At 49.7% G+C, this 22,431-nt stretch overlaps 1 protein-coding gene across 1 annotated transcript; it reads left to right on the top strand.

The window, feature by feature from the left end:
* Positions 1–16,167: 16,167 nt before the first annotated feature.
* On the top strand, positions 16,168–17,001 carry LOC117868086 (paraneoplastic antigen Ma1 homolog). Its single transcript, XM_034753682.1, has one exon. The coding sequence runs from the start codon at positions 16,168–16,170 to the stop codon at positions 16,999–17,001; it is 834 nt and encodes a 277-aa protein (XP_034609573.1).
* The last annotated feature ends 5,430 nt before the right edge of the window (positions 17,002–22,431 follow it).

Raw genomic sequence — 22,431 nt, forward strand, 5'->3', positions numbered from 1 at the left:
CTGTGGCGCTCACTTCACTCATTAAGCAAAACTGGTTCCTGGACATTGGGTGCCCACTTTGAAATGCCTTGGGCTTGATTTTTAGAATCTCTGAGCACCCCAAACTGCACTGGAAGTCAACGGCAGCTGAGTGCTCAGCACTGTGGAAATCAGGCCTGAGGCATCTCAAGTTGGGCGCCCAAATACGGAGGCATTAAATAGTCAGTGGTCATATCTGAAACATGTGACCTCCGTGACTGAGAAGCAGCTGTTAGAGGCTAAGCCATGAGGATGGATGGTCCTGTGGATGGGGTAGTGGCATGGGACTTGGGTAATCAGGGTTTGATTCTGTGCTCTGACACAGCCTCCTTGGCCAAGTAACTTAATCTGTCTGTGCCTCGGTTTCCCCATATGCAAAATAGGGTTGAGAATACTTCCTATCTCTGTCTTGCCTATTGAGATGGTGAAGGCTTTGGGCAGGGACTGTCTCTTAGCATGTATCTGTTCAGTGCCCACTCCTGATTTAAGGTTGGCCTCTGGGTGATGACTATTTAGAGACCCAACCATGGATTTCTGTCTCATCTCTTTTGCAGACTGACCAGCACAATGCACTTTACTATCTCTTTTGTGTGAGATGGAGAACTATTCGCTTGTGTATCGTTCTAACACCTGCCCCTTTGGGGCATGGCACCAACATCTCCTTCTTTGTAAAACCAACACGGAACCTTTCATTTGCCTCATCCACTCTACCCTGGAGACTCCTCTGCGCAGGCCCCTCCCCCCAGGTGCTCTCTGATCGCTGGGTCACCCAGTCCAATACATTCTTGCATCTACTTGAAGCTTACCCCCTTTGCAGCCGGTGGTGCCAGGCTGACAGCAGTGGATGACAGAAGGGTTTTTTTATTGTCTGATGTTAAATGGAATGGGGTCAGGCGGCACGTATTTCATCTCAGCCGAAGGCAACAGAGGGCTAATCTATCACTGGATGGACAAGCACAGACGTGGGATTGTTCTCTGAATTCTAATCAACTCATCAGGGCATTTTGCCCCCACTTGGCTGCCAAGAAACAATTACATGGAAACTGTTTGGAGTTTTGGAGCCTGGGAGGTTTGTTCAGCTCCTGCAGACTCAGCCCTCCAGCCAGCAGAGGGAGCACAAGTTAGCTACAAAAACTCCAATTCCCAAGCTCACAGGGAGAGCAAAAACCAGAAGGCAAAGGCAGCACTAGGAATAGGGAGCGTTGCAGCTGCTGCAGATAGGGTGACCTGATGCTAAGTGGAAAATATCAGGACCGCCGCAGGGGGGGTGCCTTTTTAATTGTTACACTCACCCGTCCGGATCTTCGGCGACACTTTGGCGGAGGGTCCTTCAGTCGCTGACGGTCTTCGGCGGCATTTCGGCAGCAGGTAATAAACCTTGTCGCCAAAGACAAAAGCATCCGACGCTGAAATGCCACTGAAGATTGTCAGCGACTGAAGGCCCCTCCACCAAATTGTCGCCGAAAACCCAGATGGGTAAGTGTAAAAAAAAAATAAAAAGCCCGAAACAAAATATCAGGACAAATGGCATCCTGACCGTTCTTCGGTCGGGACGCAGGACAAACTCCTCAAAATTAGGATAGTCCTGATTTTATCGGGACGTCTGGTCACCCTAGCTGCAGAGGCCACACCAGGACACAGGACACACCCTGTGGTGTCCAGCAGCAGTGTCTCTACTGAGAGGAGAAATCATCAGTCAGACACACAAAAATCATGAGACTGGCCTCAAAATCATGAGTTTTTTAAAAATGCCTTCTGAGCTGTCTTCTGATAGTTGATGCCCCTGGCCCCTCCCAAAGTTTGTCTGACAATTAGGGCTGCTGATCTATAGTGACAAACAGATTGGGGCCACTATACCTAGGGTTGACAGGCGTCCGGTTTTCAACTGGAATGGACCCTGGCAGCTCCAGTCAGCACCGGTGACTGGGATGTTAAAAGTCCGGTCAGCAGCACAGCAGGGGCCCAGGGCTAAGGCAGGCTCTCTACCTGAATTTATTAATTTATCTAGTTCTTTTTTGAACCCTGTTATACTCTTGGCCTTCATAATATCCTCTGGCAAGGAGTTCTACAGGTTGACTGTGTGCTGGACAGGGAAAAGGCCCCTAGGCAAGGAACTGGTAGGCTCCACGTACTGGCTCCATAGCTCCCATTGGCCAGGAACTGTGACCAATGGGAGCTGTGAGGGGGCGGTGTTTGCGGGCACGAAGGCAGCATGCATAGCGCAGAGCTGCCTGGCCTCCCATGCGCCTAGAGGCCACAGGGACCTGGCGGTCACTTCCTCAGCAAGTGCCACTGAGACCCCGCACCCTCCCCCCCGGCCCAACCCTGTGTCTCCTTCCGCACCCCAAACCCTTTATCGCCATCCTCACCCCCAGCTGGAGCCCTCACTCCCCCACACCCTAACCCCTTAGCCCAGCCCAGAATCTCCTTCCACACCCCAATCCCCTCATCCCCATCCCCACCCCCAGCTGGAGCCCTCACCTCCCCCCCACCGCCCAGCCCAGAGTCCCCTTCCGCACCGCCAACCCCTCATCCCCATCCCCATCCCCACCCTCAGCCAGAGCCCCTCACACACATCCCAACCCCTTGACCCAGCCCGGAACCCCCAGCCCCACCCCAGAGCCCATACCCCCTTCCACACCCCAACCCTCTGCCTAGTGAAAGTGAGTGAGGGTGGGGAAGAGTGAGGGAGGAGGGATGAAGCGAGTAGGGGCAGGGCCTCGGAGAAGGGGGCAGGGCAGGGGTGTTCAGTTTTGTGAGTTTAGAAAGTTGGCAACCCTAATCCTGTGTTGGCAACCCTAACCCTCAGTTCCTTGTGTGCCCAGCCCCCTCACAAGCTCTGTGCCTCCAGCCTCATGGCAATTCATTTTGTGCCTCCCCCCAGCCTTCACTTCTGCCCCAGGCCCACATCAACTTCACCCAGCTAGTCACACAATTCTGCAGCCCATCGCCCCCCAATCTGCCTTTTCCCTGCCCAGCACACAGTCAACCTGTGGAACTCCTTGCCAGAGGATATTGTGAAGGCCAAGACTATAACAGGGTTCAGAAAAAGAACTAGATAAGTTCATGGAGGATAGGTCCATCAATGGCTATTAGCCAGGATGAGCAGGGAGTTGTTCTCCGTGGTGTACTGGGCGTATAGCTGATGGAATGTTTGGATAATGCACAGTCCACTTTTTCTTGTTTGACACACCTTTCCCAACTGGAGGCACCATGCAGAAGTAACAATTGCTGGTATGATCTGTTGGCTCTCTCCAAATCATTGGCACTGCAAAAGGCATAGATTTCCTTTTCCTGTTCAACCACTGGTGAAGATTTGTTGCACAAGTGTTGCAGCATATGTGTGGGGCCCACTTCTTGTCCTGATCTCCAATTTTGCAGCCAAAAGAAAGGTGATAGGCTTTCTTAACCATAGTGGTTATACTGCACTTTTGTGATGAAAAAGTCACTTCACCACAAACATAGCAGAAGTTATCTGTACTGTTCACACAAGTACGAGGCATCTCTGCTCACTTTGGCTAAACAGAAATGTGTCCCTTTGCAAAAATCAAACACTGACAAATAAGAGAGCACGACACTGTATGATTTCTAGAGCTGATATAGGGCAATTTGTTCAGCAGAGTGATGTAAGCTTCATTATGATTGCATCATCCATGACTTCTAGGAATAACATGATGCAATTCATATCATGTATGACACAATACCAGCTTCAGATTGCATCATTCATTGTTTTGCCTAAAAAGCAAGTACTGTCCAAACCCAGTCATAGATTTATTCATAGATCCAGTCAAAGATGTATTTTAGTCATTTCTGGTTTAAATTGAGATCCCTTCCCTTTATAACTCACTTATCCTCCGCCATTCCCAAGTCAAGGGTCGTATATACTGACCCAATAGCATATCTTGAAAACTAGAGCCAATCAACAATTTTAAGCATCATTTTCGTTCTCAGTGACCCAGAATTAGTAAAGTTTGACTACATTTATTTCAGAAGCATTTTGGCTATAGAGCAGTGTTATAGACTTCAATCATATCCCCTCTTAGTCGTCTCTTTTCCAAGCTGAAAAGTCCCAGTCTTATTAACCTCTCCTCATGCGGAAGCCGTTCCATACCCCTAAGCATTTTTGTTGCCCTTTTCTGAACCTTTCCCAATTCCAATATATCTTTTTTGAGATGGGGTGACCACATCTGCACACAGTATTCAAGATGTGGGCGTAACATGGATGTATATAGAGGCAATATGATATTTTCTGTCTTATTATCTATCCCTTTCTTAATGATTCCCAACATTCTGTTTGCTTTTTTGACTGCCCTGCACATTGAGTGAATGTTGTCAGAGAACTATCCACAATGACTGCAAGTTGAGTTGTAACAGCTAACAGCTCACACCATCTGCATCACTGTCGCAGTCAGGTTATGGGGCTGGGTTGGACCCCTACAGCCCTAAGTGGCTTGGGTGCCCGAGAAACAGCCTCTGTCTTCTGAGCTGAAGACACCTCCCTGGACAACGGCAGGGTGTTCTCAGTCAGTGTTTTCCCCACGAATTGAAATGGGGGGCCAGTTACTGTTTCAATACAGAACCCAGGGATCAGAGGGGGGGGGGCATCATTCCCAGAGGGACCAGGGGAATTATAGGCTACAGCAAGGAATGCTGGAAAAAGGAGCAGAGACACAAATGAGTTCAGGGAAAAAGTGGAGAGGCCAGAAGCTCCTCATCAGAAAAGAGAAGGAACTGTTCATACCCTAGCTCCCTTTCTTAGCATTCCAATGGCCCCACTGGGAGTTACCCCCTTCAGAATGCCTGCACTGAGACAGAACCTGTGACAGTGCTAGACCTGGGTCTGTCCTAACAGCACCGGCACAGCCGGGGCCAGGCTCCATTTAGAAAAACATCGGCAATTCCAGCTGGGGTGATGGGCTGGGCAAAATAACCCAAAAAGGTCAACCAGTGATAAACACCTGGCTGCTTCAGTGGGGGAGGGGGGATCCTGGGCCGCCTGGAGGTTGAAAGGGGCCTACTGAGCTCAGCTGGAAACCTTGATTCAATGGGCTTTGGCTCAGCCGACTGGACAGAGAGCTGCTGTGGGAACCAGTAAAGGAAGTCCAGTGCAGTTTTTGGCCAAGCATTAGTGTGTGGTCATGGCAAGAGCGGGGAAGTGATAGTCCCTTGGTATGGCTTTGGAGTCACCACAACTGGAATAGTGCATTTGTTTCACAGACAGACACTGAGGGACTGGAGGGATTAATGGGACAGAACAAAAGAGATGAATCCATCTAGTCTGGCACAGCGATAGTTCAGAACAGGATATGATGGCCTACACCTAGTTGAAGGGTGTGAAACCAGGGTGGTAGAGGAATTGGTTAGGGTGGCACAAATGAGGTGACAGTCAGGCTGAATAGCAGGAGACGCTTCCTGGCACTGAAAGCTGTGAGGCTGTGGAACAACCTCTCCTCTCCCTGGGAATTGATGGAAGCCCTGGTGCTTGAGGCTCTTAGGGCCTGACAGGGAAAAGCACTAGAAAATGGCTTGATAGGATCCTAGCTCCAGGAGACGGAGGGACTGAGCTGATGGAACTTATGTGCAAACTTCAGTTCCATTGATGGTGCCATAGCCAGCAGGTGACACAATAATTGCATGGTGATGCAAAGGGCTGGCCTGACAGGTCTGGAGTCTGAACTCTGTATCCACAGAAGAGTCCTCTTGGATCATGAGGCAAGATCTGGTCTCCTCACAGCATTTCAGTTCATAGAGAGTGAAAATATGCTAGGGAGACCATATTTCATGGTGTTTTGGCCCCATACATAGCTCCCTGAGACAACAGAGAAACCTCATGACAAATATGAGCACCAGCCCAAATGCTGAGCTACCTCTATTAGGTCATCTTGCCCCACAGATGTGCCTGGTGCTTTAGAAACTCCCTGCACCAAAGAGCTTACAAGTTCAGCTGGCAAAAACAAGAGGGGGTGTGAGGGTTTACGCCCCTCGTTACAGGGCAGCATGGCCTAGTGGCCAGAGGCCATAGGATAAACCCTTGTCGCAGGGTAGCACGGCCCAGTGGCCAGAGTCCATGTAACCACCCCTGGTTGCAGGGCAGCACAGCCCAGTGGCCAGAGTCCATGTAACCGCCCCTGGTTGCAGGGCAGCACGGCCTAATGGCCAGAGTCCAGGGAATTAGCCCTTGGCTACAGGGCAACACGGCCAAGTGGCCAAAATCCATAGAACAAGCCCTTGGGTACAGGGCAGCAGGACCTTACTGCTGGCTCAGCGGGGGCGGTCCTACCGAAACACGCTGAGGCTTACTGGAGGCAAAGTACCAGTCTGTCACCCCCACCCCCCTGGGTCAGTTCCTGCCGGTTTGGGAGTTGGGCCCATGAATCCCAGGTTCCTCCGCAGGTCTCCGGGGCCATCGCCTCCTCTGGTTCCTCCCCCAGTAGGGGTTCGTGCCGGTCGGAAGAAGCCTCCGCTCCGAGCGACTCTGAGAGCGTCGGCTGGTCCTCTGCAGGAGCTGCCCGGTTAGGTCCTTCTTCTTCGGCTGCCAGCCCAGACTGAGCTGAGTTCCCTCCTTTTATACTCCTGGAGCAGTACTGGCGGGGCAGGACTTCCGCTGACAGAGCTACCTGTCTGTCACTTCTGGGGCTAGTGCGGGGCGGAGCTGCCCCATCACACAGGGCAACAAACAGTGATTTGCAAGCAGGCTCCTGCAGGACGCAGATACCCACTCCTGCACGGAGCTCGCTGAGAGGTCACTTGTTGAGGGAGAGCGCACCTGCCCCATAAGGAGCTGCCAAGGGTGGACCCAATGTTCCTCCCAATCCTTTGTTTAGCCTGCAACACGCTCATTCTGGACCCTGGTTTTCACTGACATCAGTGGGAGCTTGGATGGCCAGCTAGCAACAGTTTCCACAAATGCCTCCTTCGCCTCTAGCTTGCTAAGAAACATCGTCCCTCCCTCCCAGACAAAGACCTGCCCACAGCAATCCATGCATTCATCACCTCCAGCTTCAACTGCTGTCATTCACTGTATTGGAAGCTGTGATGAAGTGGGGTTTTCCCCCTTGTTATGTTGCATTTAAGCCTTACTGTCCTGTATTGATACTGTGTGTACCTCAGTTTCCCTGTGTACTGCCCCAATGCCTAGGTGGTGGGAATTGGATAAGAACATAACAATGGCCCAAATGGGTCAGACCAAAGGTCCACCTAGCTCAGTATCCTGTCCTCCGACAGTGGCCAATGCCAGGTGCCCCATGGGGAATGAACAGAACAGGTGATCATCAAGTGATCCATCCCCTGTCGCTCATTCCCAGCTTCTGGCAAACAGAGGCTAGGGACACCATTCCTGCCCATCCTGGCTAATAGCCATTAATGGACCTATCCTCCATGAATTTATCTAGTTCTTTTTTGAACCCTGTTATGGTCTTGACCTTCACAACATCCTCTGGCAAGGAGTTCCACAGGTTGACTGTGCATTGTGTGAAGAAATACTTCCTTTTATTTGTTTTAAACCTGCTGCCTATTAATTTCATTTGGTGACCTCTAGTTCTTGTGTTATGAGAAATAGTAAACAACACTTCCTTATCTACTTTCTCTACACCAGTCATGATTTTATAGATCTCAATCATATTTCCCCTTAGCCGTCTCTTTTCCAAGCTGAAAAGTCCCAGTCTTATTAATCTCTCCTTATACGGAAGCCGTTCCTTACTTAACTATCTTTAGTAATTTTGTATCATCTGCAAATGTTGCCACCTCACTCTTTACCCCTTTTCCCAGATCATTTATGAATATGTTGAATAGTACTGGGCCCAGAACAGACCTCTGGGGGACACCACTACTTACCTCTCTCCATTTTGAAAACTGACCATTTATACCTACCCTTTGTTTCCTATCTTTTAACCAGTTACCACTTTGCGTAAGAGCCTTTGGTGAGGGACCTTGTGTGACTTTTGCTGAAGCCCTCGGGGCAAGTGGTGAGGCTGCCTAGTTGCCTGTACGTAAGCTATGGTTGATGCCCTTCATAACCTGAGACCCAGGAGAGGGATGCGACCAGGTGACATTTTGCTTGGGAAGCAGGACAAAGCCCGGGGGAGGAGTAACGGGCGTGTTGGTGGCCAGGTAGCAGATTGCAGGGCAGTCTGCTGTGCAGGACTTGAGGGGGGAGTCCAGGGCATCTGGCCCGGGATTCCCCCAAGATGGACTGTGATAGCAAGCTCTGTTCTATAATGTGTGCCTGTTGACTCGCTGTAGGAAGCACACAGTGAACAGGGGTTCTGAATCCTCCAAGGACAGACACAGGAAGGCCAAAGCCATGTAAGGTTCTTGCCATGGCAATATCCTGACTGGCTTCATTCAGAGCAGCTGCAGAGCGTTGGCCTGGTGACTCCATGACAGAAGCTGAATGTGAAGGTGATGCACAGGCTCCAGCTTGTACAGGGTGCAACTGCTCACCTTTTCCATGGCTTAGGCCACTGTGAGCATACCAGGGCTATATGCATTTCTCTCCACTGGCTCTGAGCCTCTTCCAATGCCCCAGTAAGGCATTGGTCCCGTCAGGGGTCCCTCCCCACTCTGAACTCTGGGGTACAGATGTGGGGACCCGCATAAAAGACCCCCTACGCTTATTTCTACCAGCTTAGGTTAAAACTTCCCCAAGACACAAATCCTTTCCTTGTCCTTGGACGGTATTGCTGCTACCTTCAAGTGATTTAGACAAAGATTCAGGAAAAGAACCACTTGGAGTTTCTATTTCCCCAAAATATACCTCCAAGCCCCTTTACCCCCTTTCCTAGGGAGGCTTGAGAATAATATACCAACCAATTGCCTTTAATAAAAGTACAGACCAGACCCTTTATTTTTAGACACTAAAATCAATCAGGTTCTTAAAAGAAGAACTATATTATAAAGAAAAAAGTAAAAGAAGCACCTCGTAAAATCAGGATGAATGGTAATTTTACAGGGTGATAAAAAGATTTAAAACGCAGAGGATTTCCCTCTAGGCTCAACTTCAAAGTTACAAAAACAGGAATAAACCTCCCTCTTAGCATAGGGAAAATTCTAAAACAAAAGATAATCTAACACATTTCCTTGCCTTTACTTACAATTTCTGTAATTTTAGATGTATCATTTCAAGGTATCTTTTCAAGAGATGGGTTACTGTTTGGTCTCTCTCTCTCTATCCAGAGGGAACAACAAAGAGAGCACAAACAAAACCTCCCCCCTGCCCCAGATTTGAAAGTATCTTCTTTTCCCATTGGTCCTTCTGGTGAGGTGCCAACTAGGTTAATTGAACTGATTAACCCCTTACAGATAAAATGATTCTGTACCTCTCTCTGTACCTCTGGCCAAGAGGGATTTTATGTTACTGCAGACATAAAGGTTGTTACCCTTCCCTTTATAACAGGTCCTAATTTTGGAGGAAATTCATGGATCAAACCCCACATACATCAAAAGCAGACCTTTGATCTACACCCCACAGAGACAGTTGTGCTCCTCTGGTACAATGCAGATCTCAGAGCCCAAGATGAAGCATGTGACAGCTGGGGACAAAGCATTTTCTGTCTAGGAGATCTGTCCAAGAAGAGGGGAGGAAATTAATAAAATAATGTAAAAAAAAAATCAAAAACAAAACCCCTCCCCCAAGCAGAGCTTTGACTCTGAAAAGGGAGACGTGCAAGAGAGTCCATGTAATCCACTAGAGACTTCTCTGTTACAACTCATCTTATGTTGGAGGCACGCATCTGCTACGGTGATGCTGCAAGCTGAAACCTGGGACAGACAAACAGACAGACGTAAAAGGCGCTGGCTGGAGAGGTTAGAGGTGGGTGGTACTCAGTATCTTTATAATTCAAGCCCTCAAGTTTCAGCTGGTGATTTACTTCCTGTCTTTGCTCTGTTACACTGGCAGATCTCAGCCCTGTGCAGAATATGCTGGCGCAGAAGGGCCGTGTTTGGTCCCCTCGATCTCGCCAGGAAGCAATGACGTGCAGGAAGAGCTGCTCAGGAATTTTTCAATGAAATGTTTTTCGTTGGAAAATGACGATTTGTTATAATTGAACCTTTGCATGGAAACGTATCAGGTTCAACAAAACCTTTGTGTGGAAGGTGTGTCACGTCCAAGGCGGAATTTCTGGTGAGCGAGACTAACTTACCCTCAAATAGTCAGGAGTTCAGTAGCTGGGGCAATCACTGAGGGATGGGGAGACCCAGGCTCAGGTCCCTGCTATGCCTGATTTAAAGCAGCAGGTTGACAGTGGGTCTCTTCCAGCCCAGGGGCTATAGAGTCACACACATATTTCCTGGCCCAGGGAATGTTTAATTATTTATACCAAATGGAACAGCTCCTAGAGGAGAGATTGACTCCATGGTTGGGTGGTTCAGGCACTCACCTGGCATGTGGGAAACCCAGATTCAAGTCACTGCTGTGAATTAGGCAGTCCCCTGCCTCTCAGAGAGTGCCCCAACCATCAGGCTACTGGCTATAACAGGGCAAGTTGCTCCCTCGCTTGTGTTTTTTGGTGAAAAATTTCTAATGATCTCGTTATCATTGCTCAGCGGAATGAAAGGGAATTTCTAAACCTCAACATTTTTCACGTTTCCTGGCCACTCCATTATGAGACCTGGCCCTTCTCTAACCCCCACTGCAGTGTGATCATTGCACATCTTCTGAAAAGCTGTAAATCCAGCTCCAAATGTTAAATGCACATTTGTTATTGAAAACACACTTGCTCTGGTTTCACTCCTGGTGTGTGTCTTACAGATGAGCTAATCCTCTGTGAATGTGTCTCTAATTCATTTCTTTGAATTTAACGATCAGACAGTATGGCCCCAACTGAATCCTAATTTCAATGACATCCAAATTAAAAGCACATTTTGACGTGTTCTCTCAGTGCCATATGCCACGTATGAGCTTCTAAACAGATTGAAAAATCAAGCTATTAATTGAAAGCAGCAGTTTCCCAGAGTTGAAGGCCCTCTTGCTGAAAGTGAGGTCCAGGTTGAATCCAGGACAGGAAAGGCCTCATGCCAGAGCCTGAAGCAGGTGCCATGCAGCTATGATTTAACAAGAACAAGAAGAGCTTCACTGCCTCGTTCCCCCTATATTAAGAGAGTTCTGCGCCAGATTTGCCATACTGACTCAGAGTATTGTCCATTCTGATCCATTGCCATATCAGATCTGCCTACTGGTCCATGAGTCCTCCCTCCTGCACTGGCCACTATCTGATAATTCAGAGGAAGACAAAACAAACATACAGCAAACCCACAATTCACCTGACCAACAGGGCAATCCTGCACCTGGAGTTCATCCCTTCCTGACTCTTGTGATGATCAGCTGATGCCCTGAAGCATGAGATTTAATTACTCTTCTCTTAGCCTGTCTAGTAATGAATATGATGAGTGGGTCCTAGGTCTCATTGAAACACGGAGGTTCTTTCAGTTTTTGTTCAGTCATTTGTGAAAGCAGATTGGAAAGGGGTTTATACCACATCCTGGGATCATAAACCTTCCCCTTGTCCCTTTTCAATGAGATGAGTCACTATTTTCCACTGCAATGGATCCATTTTGAAATGATGCATTTCCCACTGAACAATCTATCTGAGAATCAAGTATCAGAGGGGTAGCCATGTTAGTCTGGATCTGTAAAAAGCAACAGAGAGTCTTGTGGCACCTTTAAGACTAACAGATGTATTGGAGCATAAGTTTTCGTGGGTGAATACGTCTGACGAAGTGGGTATTCACCCACGAAAGCTTATGCTCCAATATATCTGTTAGTCTTAAAGGTGCCACAGGACTCTCTGTTGCTTTTTATCTGAGAATGTAGCACTGAGTACCGATAGCAACATAGATTAGATAATTTCCTGGGGAAATTATTCCAACTGATGATCAGACAAAACCCAAGGGAAACGGTGGGTTCAGTTTTCAAGTGGTACCCGCTTCACAACTGGGAGAAAGATTCCTGTTTCTGCATGCGCCTGCTTTGTCCCAGGAAGTCCTTGAACCAACCACTAAACATTCGTATACCCTTTCATGCTTCAACCACTATTCCAGAGGACATGCTTCCATGCTGATGACGCTTGTTAAAAAAATAATGCATGAATTGAATTTGTGGCTGAACTCCTTGGAGGAGAGTTGTATGTCTCCTGCTTTGTGGTTTTACCCGCATTCTACCATATACTTCATGTTATTGCAGTCTCGGATTATGATCCAGCACATGTTGTTTGATTTAAGAACACTTTCACTGCAGATCTGACAAAATACAAAGAAGGTACCAATTTGAGATTTCTAAAGATAGCTACAGCACTCGACCCAAGATTTAAAAATCTGAAGTGCCTTCCAAAATCTGAGAGGGGCGAGAGGTGGAGCATGCTTTCAGAAGTCTTAAAAGAGCAACACTCTGATGCGGAAACTACAGAACCCGAATCACCAAAAAAGAAAATCAACATTCTGTTAGTGGCATCTGACTCAGATGATGAAAATCAATGTGCGTCAGTCCACACTGCTTGTTAGAGGGCTTATTCCTTCACCCTCCCTACTTCCCTGGTCCTTCTCGCATGAACAGAGAGCAACAATACCTGAAGTCCGAAGGTGCAAACAATTCAATGTATTGGGGTGAACTTCCAGCAGCTTAAATCCAAGTTCCTTTTTCCTTATTTTCAAATCCCAACTTACTTCCTGTTTACCTCTAATTTATATAGTAATATTCTTAGCTATACCTTAACCAATCATTTTACTGAAATCTATCTAACCAATTCTAATATAGTGTAACATAATTCTCTAACCAATTATATCCCACTACCCTAATTAACTTACACCTAGCAAAATTACTTATACAGCAGACAGAAACAATTAGAGAACCAGACAGACTGACAATAGAAAAGCGGGGGCCATAAAGATAAAACATACAGAAATGAGGGTTTCATAACCACAACTATTGAGAAGTGATTTCTTGCCGGACAGGATGCTATCAAACTAAGTTTTCTTTGACCATCTTTCTCTGGGGGAGATAGGAATATCAGGACAGGACTGTGTTCCTAACAGCCCAATAGCCCCTTATTTCAACGCGACTAGTTTGAAATGTGAGGATGGGACCGTTCACTTCTCAGCTTATGGCTGCCTCTGCTGCTTAGCCAAAGGCCTTAGCGTAAGAACCAGGCCTCGGACTATCTAGTCAGAGAAGGGCCAGACACAGGCAGACTGTGATTGTCTTTGTTTTGTACCTCTAGAACTAGCTAAGTGATAAAAATACACCTAAGTTCTTAAAGTCTAGGTCTTTACACCTGGGCCTGAATATCTATATCCTAACACTCCACCCCCTTTTTTTTCTTTTTCTTTTGGGATCCTCCTGCCCAGGTATCCCTGGAAAAGCATAGGACATATGGCGACACACTTTTTGATAGGCCCAGGCATCAAGGTGGAAGGTGTCAATATTCCATCTGTCCCACTGCCCCTTGTGTAGTTCCGTGCCCTGCACCTTCTCTCGTACAGGCATACCACACCTATTCCAATGAGTGCTCCTGACTTCCCGTTAGAGTGGACCCGAGAAGGTTGGGTCCGGGTTATCTAGTACACTGGGTGGGAGGGCTTACTACATTACTTATAGGTTATAATTAGTGGCTGTTCTCTAGGGGGTTGTGCCCCCCTTGATCGTTTCCATATACAATGTAACACAAATACAGTTAACAGTACACCAGCTGCTGTGATAATCCACAGCAACACCAAGAGTCCTGACCACTGCAGTATTAACTGAGCATTTTGAATATCTACACATATTTCTCCCCATGTTAATCTTCTGAAGCCATCCCTCACCCATGTTACCAGGTTCCCTGCCCAATAAGTTAACTGCAAGTTTACCTTTTCTGCTGTGCTTCACCCTGTGGCAACTGCCAATAGTTCCTGTGCCATTAATTTATTAGTTTGTTGTTGAAATCGCACATTTTGGCTTACTAATTGTTTGGTTACCCACTTGTCCCCCAGAGTCCATGTTCCCTGCTGCCCACAATCTCCTTTTCTGACCACAATTCCAGGTGTGTCCCCTCACCCACCAATTGAATTGTTGTTTCAATCCTTTTATGTACATACTACAGTTAGGATGAATTTGGTCCATCCTCCATTCCTTGGAGCATCCAACCATGTAATAGAGTGAAAGGATACATTAAAAAGTGCTGGCTGCACCTACTCCCACAATGGCTCCCATATATTTGCTCGTCGGGGAATATTCTCTGCTCCAGGCTGTGGCCACTTTATACCGACACTGCCAAATTCCTGTTGGTACATCTTTCTATGGGGAGATTCTCATAGTTTTTATTGGCTTTATTACCATAGGTTGCACGTGTAACCGTTCATGTGTTTTCTCCTTATGACACTTTACATCATGGGATCTGAATAGAATTTGTAAATGTGACAATTATGATTAGCACTAGTAATTGTTCCATCCTTTTCTCCTTTTTGAATTAACCTGTAATACACACATAACAAAATGTACATGTCCCCTTTCCCAATCCCGTGCTTGTACCTTTTTATTTGTGTGCAGTGAACCCACTCCCCTCCTCCATTCTCTGTACCCAATAATAGCAGACTGGGCCCTAATTGGTCAAGGACAAGATGGGGCCCTTCGATTTAGGAGCTGGAAATGGATGGTGTTGACCTGGAATCTGGTACATCACTAGATCTCCCACCGTGGGTAGATCACGCTCCACGGGCAGGTCATGCCATGCTTTGACACTTGCTGCTCCTTGCTCATCTCGCCAGGCCACTGTGACGGGTTGGGTCACAGAAACCCCCTGGGAGCTGCCACCTTATGTGCCCAGACTACTTCTACCCCTGCTTTCCCTGCCAGCTCAGGACTCCAGCACCCTGTCTTGCTGAGCCAGACACTCCCGTCTGCTCCAACACAGACCCAGGGTCTGAATTACTTGCCCCAAAGCTGCAGGTTTACCTGAAAGCACCTAACAGAAGTGTTCCTGTCTTTAACACTCAGATGCCCAACTCCCAAATAAATCAGTTTTACCCTGTATAAAGCTTATAAAGGGTAAACTCATAAATTGTTCTCCCTTTATAACACTGATGTAACCCCTTGCGGGTTTAGAGAGCATGGCCCCTTTAAATCTTTTTCCTGGGGGGAGGAGGAGAGTGAGAAAAAAGGAGGGAAACTCCAGGGAGTGCGGCTGGAGCTCGGAGGGAGAGAGGGGCAGCAAGCAGGCCCTGGCCAAGGAAGCAGCAGAGAACCTGCCTGAAACCTGGGAAGGACAGGGCCGATCGGGGACACCCCAGGACAGGAGCCAGGAGGAGCACTGCTCCAGGGAGGAATCACCTGAGAAGGACAGGCCGGAGCTGGACCCAGTATTACGGCTGCCCAGAGCTGCATGGGGCTGTGAGTACTGGGGCTTGTGACTCTGCATTGGGAACAAGGAGGGAGGCTGTAGCTAGTTAAGTGGGGAGGGGGTCGCTCTGTGTGGCTTTGCAGAGAGCGGCAGAAGAGGGCACCGGAGGGGTTTGTTGGGGGAAAGTTCACTGGCGCTGAAGACGACCAGGAGCACCCAAGACTCACCACTGGACTGGAACTTTGCTCAGGACTCCTGAACTCTGTGTGCAGACACATTGCTCAGTGTCTGCCCTTCCAGACTGTGCTACCACTGGGCCTGTGGGGCCTTGGCTTGGATGCAGCCCTGTTCTACTGCTCCCCATATATTTCCCCTTGTTGTTGTTCTCCTCTCATCCCTCTGTAAATAAATATTTCCCTTTCTTATACCCATTGTACTTTTCCTGTGCATGTGTGTGTTCACTCTGGAGGGGGGGGGGGTTGGAACAGGTGCCCCTGGGGTGGAAGGGATTTCTCCTGCTGCATTCCTGCGCATGCCTTCTCTTGGCCAGAACTGCCTGCAGAGCAGACTCCATCTTGGCCACTTGGGCGCTAAAGTTACACTTGGTGGCCCGTACGGGGACTTTGCAGTACACACACACACACACACACACACACACACACACACACCCCTATGTCGTGCACCCTGGGCTCTTCTTCACAGAGCAAAGAAACTCCTGAGTGACTTTCATCTCAGTTTAAAAAAAAAAAAAATTGAGAGAGGATTATTAGAAGACCTGTGCCGAGGGGCATGAATCCCAGTAACCAAAGCTGTGCTGGTGGCGGTGTTCCCAGAAGAGATGGAACCAAATGAAATTGAGGAGAGCCTAGATGAAGCTGAAATACTGGGGAGGGTAAAGGTCCACACCCGTATTTACAACCGCAAAGTGAAGGGCATGGTAGCACTATGTACTCACTGCAAGGAAACAGATCTTGATAAAGTGCCCAAAGAGGTTCATGTAGAAGGTATTCCCTGGACAATTCTGGGGGCAGAGCAGTCCCCTCCTAGTGTGCCTGTGTCACTTGAGGTGGCTTCTTTAGCGCAGAAATTGCAGGCTCTGATGGTGGATGAGAAGCGGACAAGAGAAGAATTAATTTTGGCATTAGGAGGGGCTCCAACACCTGCAGCACCCAGCCTGGTGGGATGGGCCAAAGAGCCGGGAAACACTCTCAAAGATGCATTGAGGCCAGTATATGAAAGTGCTCCATACAAGCGGTTACGTTCATTCTCGGGGATGTCACCTGTACCCTCAGGGGAGGAGGATTACGAGACCTGGAGGGATTTTACGGTGCCACTTGTCCAACAGTGGGAATGCTCTGATGCTGAGAAGCAGAAACGTGTGCTTGAGAGTCTGAGGGGACCTGCCATGCGAATTATCCGAGCCCTGAAAGACTCCCAACCAGCTGCCACAGTGCAAGACTATTTAACCGCTCTAGAGAGTGTCTACGGTGCTACTTATAGCAGTGAAGACCTGTATTATCATTTCCACCATACCTATCAGCAGCCCCAAGAACAATTGTCGGATTTCATCAGGAGACTAGAGGATTTGCTCCCGCAGGTAGTGCGGAAGGAGGGCATCCCCACCAAGCGCATTGATTCCGCTAGGTTGGACCAAATCCTTCGGCGCCAGTGAAGTTTCCCCCAACAAACCCCTCCGGTGCCCTCTTCTGCCACTCTCTGCAAAGCCACACAGAGCGACCACAGAGTCCCAAGCCCCAGTACTCACAGCCCCATGCAGCTCTGGGCAGCCGTAATACTGGGTCCAGCTCCAGCCTGTCCTTCTCGAGCGATTCCTCCCTGCAGGGCTGGCTTTAGGAGATGCGGGGCCCCACGCCGGGACACGTATTGTCTCGCGCCCCCCGCCCCAACTCTGCCCCGGCCCCGCCCGACTCCGCCCCCTCCCTGCCCCATTGGATCCCTCCCCAAATCCCCACCCTGGCCCCGCCCTCAGCCCCGCCCCTCCCTTCCCCATTGGACTCCTCCCCAAATCCCTGCCCTGGGCCCGCCCCCAGCCCCACCCCCTCTCTGCCCCATTGGATCCCTCCCCAAAGCCCCGCTCTGGCCCCGCCTCTTCCCCAAGCACTCCACATTCCTCCTCCTCACCCCTCCCTCCCAGGCTTGCGCTGATCAGCTGTATGGCGGCGCAAGCGCTGGAGGGTGTGGGGAGAAGCAGGATGCGGCTTTTTTTTTTTTTTTCCCGCTCCGCCGGCAGCCCCGGACATTGCGGGGCCCTCTTAGGTGCGGGGCCCCATTCCGGGGAATTGGCCGAATCGGCTTAAAGCCGGCCCTGCCTCCCTGGCACAGTGCTCCTCCTGGCTCCTGTCCTGGGGTGTCCCCGATTGGCCGCCCTGCCCTTCCCAGGCTTCAGGCAGGTTCTCTGCTACTTCACTTTGCCAGGGCCTCTCTCCCCCTCTCAGCTTCAGAGTCACCCCCTGGAGTTTCCCTCCTTTTTTCTCACTCTCCCCCTCCCCCCAGGAAAAAGATTTAAAGGGGCCATGCTCTCTAAACCCCAAAGGGGTTACAGTAGCATAAAACAATTAAGCATGTTTCCATAAAGCCTTATGGGAGGTACTGTCACAGCCACCACCTGCTGTACCTGTTTTACATGGTCAATTAGAGTTAAAATCCATTCTTGTGTTAAGCCATGTCAGGTACTGGGGTAAGTAGATTTTCCCACCATTTCATGGGCCTTCCCATGAGAGCCTCATATGGAGAAAATCCTGTGCCCTTTGATTCTCGGGCCCTTATTCTCATTAAGACAAAGGGCAGTAACTGTGACCAGTTTTTTCCTCCGATTTCCACTCCCTTTCTTAGCTCACTTTTAATGGAGCAGTTCATGAGTCCCATCTGCCCCGCAGCCTGTGGGTGATAAGCAATATGGAACAATTGTGTGATTCCAGCAAGGGCTGATAGCTCTTCTAACAGATCTGACCGGAAAGCAACTCCTTGGTCTGATTCAATCACCTTTGGGACCCCCCAGTGAGTGAATATCTCATTTACCAGTATTTCAGCAGTTACTCCGGCACTTTGATACTTTGTGGGGAAAGCTTCCACCCACCCGCTGAAAGCATCCACTACCACCAACATGAATCATTTTTTTCTGTGATCTGGTGGTAGGGGTCCTGTGTAGTCGATTTGTATTCTTTCCCAAGGTCCCTTTGGGGCTTGTCTCATTAATTCTCCCCTTAGCACCTTGTGAGGTGGGTTGTGCCTTGCACAATTGAAACAACATTCCAGATGTGATTTTAAATCAGCTGCTATTCCTGGCCACCAGCACAACCTTTTTAAAGTTCCCAGTGCCTCCTCAAACCCTGGGTATCCCCCAGCCAAGCTCCCATGCACCCAGCTAAAGAAAGCTGTCCGGCTTCCCTGAGGGCACAGCATTACTGGTCCCTCAGCTGTTAAGACACACCAAATCCCTTCCATTAGTTCCACCTTTGAAACATGCCTGTCCCCAAGTTTCATGATGCCTTCCTGTCCTGGGTCAGATTTTTGCAACTCTCGAATTCGCCCTCCCCGATCTGCATCCACCCCATTTCTTGTTATCACTGCTACAGGCACACTCTCTTCTGGCTTCCAGGGCCATGGGGGTGCCTCTGTTGCATCCTGTTTGGCCTCTGCATCAGCCAGATCAGCCTAGGCAGTCGCCTAGGGCGCTAGGATTTGGGGAGCAGCATTTTCTTTGTTGGCGACCGCGGCGGCCGGATCTTTGGCCGCCCTGGTCACTGCCAGTATTTAGGAGCTGGGGCAGAGGGGCGTGGGGAAGGCCGCCTGCAGCAAGTAAGGGGCGGGAGTGGCACGCAGGGGAACTCCCCGCCCCAGCTCACCTCTGCTCCACCTCCTCCCCTGAGCATGCCACCCCACTCTGCTTCTCTCCCTCCCAGGTTTGCAGTGCCAAACAGCTGATTGGCGCTGCAAGCCTGGGAGGCGGGAGAAGTGGAGCAGCGATGGCGTGCTCGGGGAGGAGGCGGAGCAGAGGTGAGTTTGGGCAGGGAGCTGCTGCACGGCTCCCCGGGCAGGGGCGGGGAGCTCCCACGGGGGAGATGACTCAGGGCGGAGGAGGACGGGGTGGGGAGCTGCCACGGGGGAGATGACTCAGAGCGGAGGGGGGTGGGGTGGGGAGCTGCCACAGGGCTCGGGGAATGGGTGGAGCAGAGGTGAGCCTGTCTCATGTATCTGTGAAAAATTGATATCCCTGGGGTAGGACTGTTCAGCAGAATTATCTGTCCTCCCATGTGAATGCAGTTTTATACTGGCACGAGGTAGCTAGTGGCAGAGACCAAAACCCATTAGCTATGTCCAAAACAGTGACAATTCAGAATTGGGGTCCAATACGGGCTAGCGTTTCAGGGTACTCTGCCACTACTGAGGCTGGTGAATTGGCCAGAGCATTTAGTGACCTGTAATCCACAGTGAGATGCCAGGTACTGTTTGGCTTTCTTACTGGCCACACAGCAACATTACAAGGGGATGCAACCGCTCTTATCAATCCCCTCTGTTCCAATTCCCCAATAATTACCCCCACCTCTGCCAATGCCTCCCGAGGAATAGGATACTGTTTCTGTGGGGGAGGGTCCCCTCCCTCCAGCATGCTGCCCCTACCACAATCCAGGTTATCCTTAGCCCATACAGGAATGTGTTCCCATCCTGCCATGGGTGGTGGGAGGGCATGTGTCGCTTTAATGGTCAGAGTGGCTATCCCCATAGGAATGGTATAGCCCTGTCAGTCCTGCATCTGCCCCAGTAAACACACCCAATTGGCTAAACCCAGTACAAGTCCCGGTTTGTGTAAATCTTCTGCCCCCAATAGATTAAGCATATCATTACAACCTCACGTAATCTCCCCTTCCCCCCAGATTCCTTTGATCTGTCCCCATCTCAGGGTTAACTGTGTCTCCCCTCCCGTTGCCCCTACAATTGTTACAGTTCTTTCTGAGGGCCTCCCCTGCCCTCATGTGGTTAAGCTCATGGGTGCTCCAGTGTCTATTAAAAACTCCCTCATGGCACTCCCTTTGATCGCCCTCTGGAGCGTGGGGCGACCAGATGCATCCCGTCCGAAACTGAGAACATGGACAGGATGCCTCCCAGGGCACCCCTGAGGGTATGTCTACACTACGAAATTAGGTCGCATTTATAGAAGCCGGTTTTATAGAAATCGGTTGTATACAGCCGATTGTGTGTGTCCCCACAGAAAATGCTCTAAGTGCATTAAGTCGGCGGACCGCGTCCACAGTACCGAGGCTAGCGTCGACTTCCGGAGCGTTGCACTATGGGTAGCTATTCCACAGTTCCTGCAGTCTCCGCCGCCCATTGGAATTCTGGGTTGAGAGCCCAATGCCTGAATGATGCAAAACAGTGTCACGGGGGGTTCTGGGTACCTGTCGTCAGGCCCCTCCCCCTCCGTCAGAGCAATGACAGACAATCGATTCACGCCTTTTTACCTGGGTTACCTATGCAGACAACATACCACGCCAAGCATGGAGCCCGCTCTGCTCAGCTCAGCTCACCGTCACCATATGTCCTCTGGGTGCCGGCAGACATGGTACTGCATTGCTACACAGCAGCAGCTAATTGCCTTTTGGCAGTAGACGGTGCAGTATGACTGGTAGCCGTCATCGGCGATCTGGGTGCTGGCAGACGTGAGGCTGCTTTGCTACACAGCAGCAGCCCCTTGCCTTTTGGCAGTAGATGATGTATTACAACTGGTTCAATCAGATGATGGCTGAAACTCCATATGTCCCCCAGTCATATTCTGCTGCCTTTCCAATGATTATGACGGCTATCAGTCGTAGTACACTATTTTCTGCCAAGCGCCCAGTATTTTCTGCCAAGCACCCAGAAGATGCCGAGGGCTATCACTCATGCTGCACCATCGGCTGCCAGCTTAAGATGTAAAAAAATAGATTTGTTCTGTATTCATTTGCTTCCCCCTCCCTCCGTGAAATCAACGGACTGCTAAACCCAGGGTTTTGAGTTCAATCTTTGGGGGGGGCCATTCTGTGTGACAGTTGTTTGTGTTTCTCCCTGATGCACAGCCACCTTTGTTGATTTTAATTCCCTGTACCTGTACACCATGTCGTCACTCGCCCCTCCCTCCGTCAGACAATAGTTTTGCGCCTTTTTTCAGACCAGACGCCATAGCACTGGGATCATGGAGCCCGCTCAGATCACCGCGGCAATTATGAGCACTATGAACACCACGCGCATTGTTCTGGAGTATATGCAGAGCCAGGACATGCCAAAGCAAAACCAGGACCAGCCAATGAGGCGATTGCACTGTAGCGACGAGAGTGATGAGGAAATTGACATGGACATAGACGTCTCACAAAGTACAGGCCCCAGCAATGTGCAAATCATGGTGTTAGTGGGACAGGTTCGTGCCGTGGAATGCCGATTCTGGGCACGGGAAACAAGCACAGACTGGTGGGACTGCATCGTGTTGCAGGTGTGGGATGATTCCCAGTGGCTGCGAAACTTTCGCATGTGTAAGGGCACTTTCATGGAACTTTGTGACTTGCTTTCCCCTGCCCTGAAGCGCCAGAATACCAGGATGAGAGCAGCCCTCACAGTTGAGAAGCGAGTGGCGATAGCCCTGTGGAAGCTTGCAACGCCAGACAGCTACCGGTCAGTCGGGAATCAATTTGGAGTGGGCAAATCTACTGTGTGGGCTGCTGTGATCCAAGTTGCCAGGGCAATCAAAGACCTGGTGATATCAAGGGTAGTGACTCTGGGAAACGTGCAGGCCATAGTGGATGGCTTTGCTGCAATGGGATTCCCAAACTGTGGTGGGGCGATAGACGGAACCCATATCCCTATCTTGTCACCGGAGCACCAAGCCACCGAGTACATAAACCGCAAGGGGTACTTTTCAATGCTGCTGCAAGCCCTGGTGGATCATAAGGGACGTTTCACCAACATCAACGTGGGATGGCCGGAAAGGTACATGATGCTCATGTCTTCAGGCACTCTGGTCTGTTTCGAAAGCTGGAGGAAGGAACTTTCTTCCCGGACCAGAAAATAACCGTTGGGGATGTTGAAATGCCTATCGTGATCCTTGGGGACC

Source organism: Trachemys scripta, chromosome 19 (genome assembly GCF_013100865.1).
Source record: "Trachemys scripta elegans isolate TJP31775 chromosome 19, CAS_Tse_1.0, whole genome shotgun sequence".
NCBI lineage: Eukaryota > Metazoa > Chordata > Testudines > Emydidae > Trachemys > Trachemys scripta.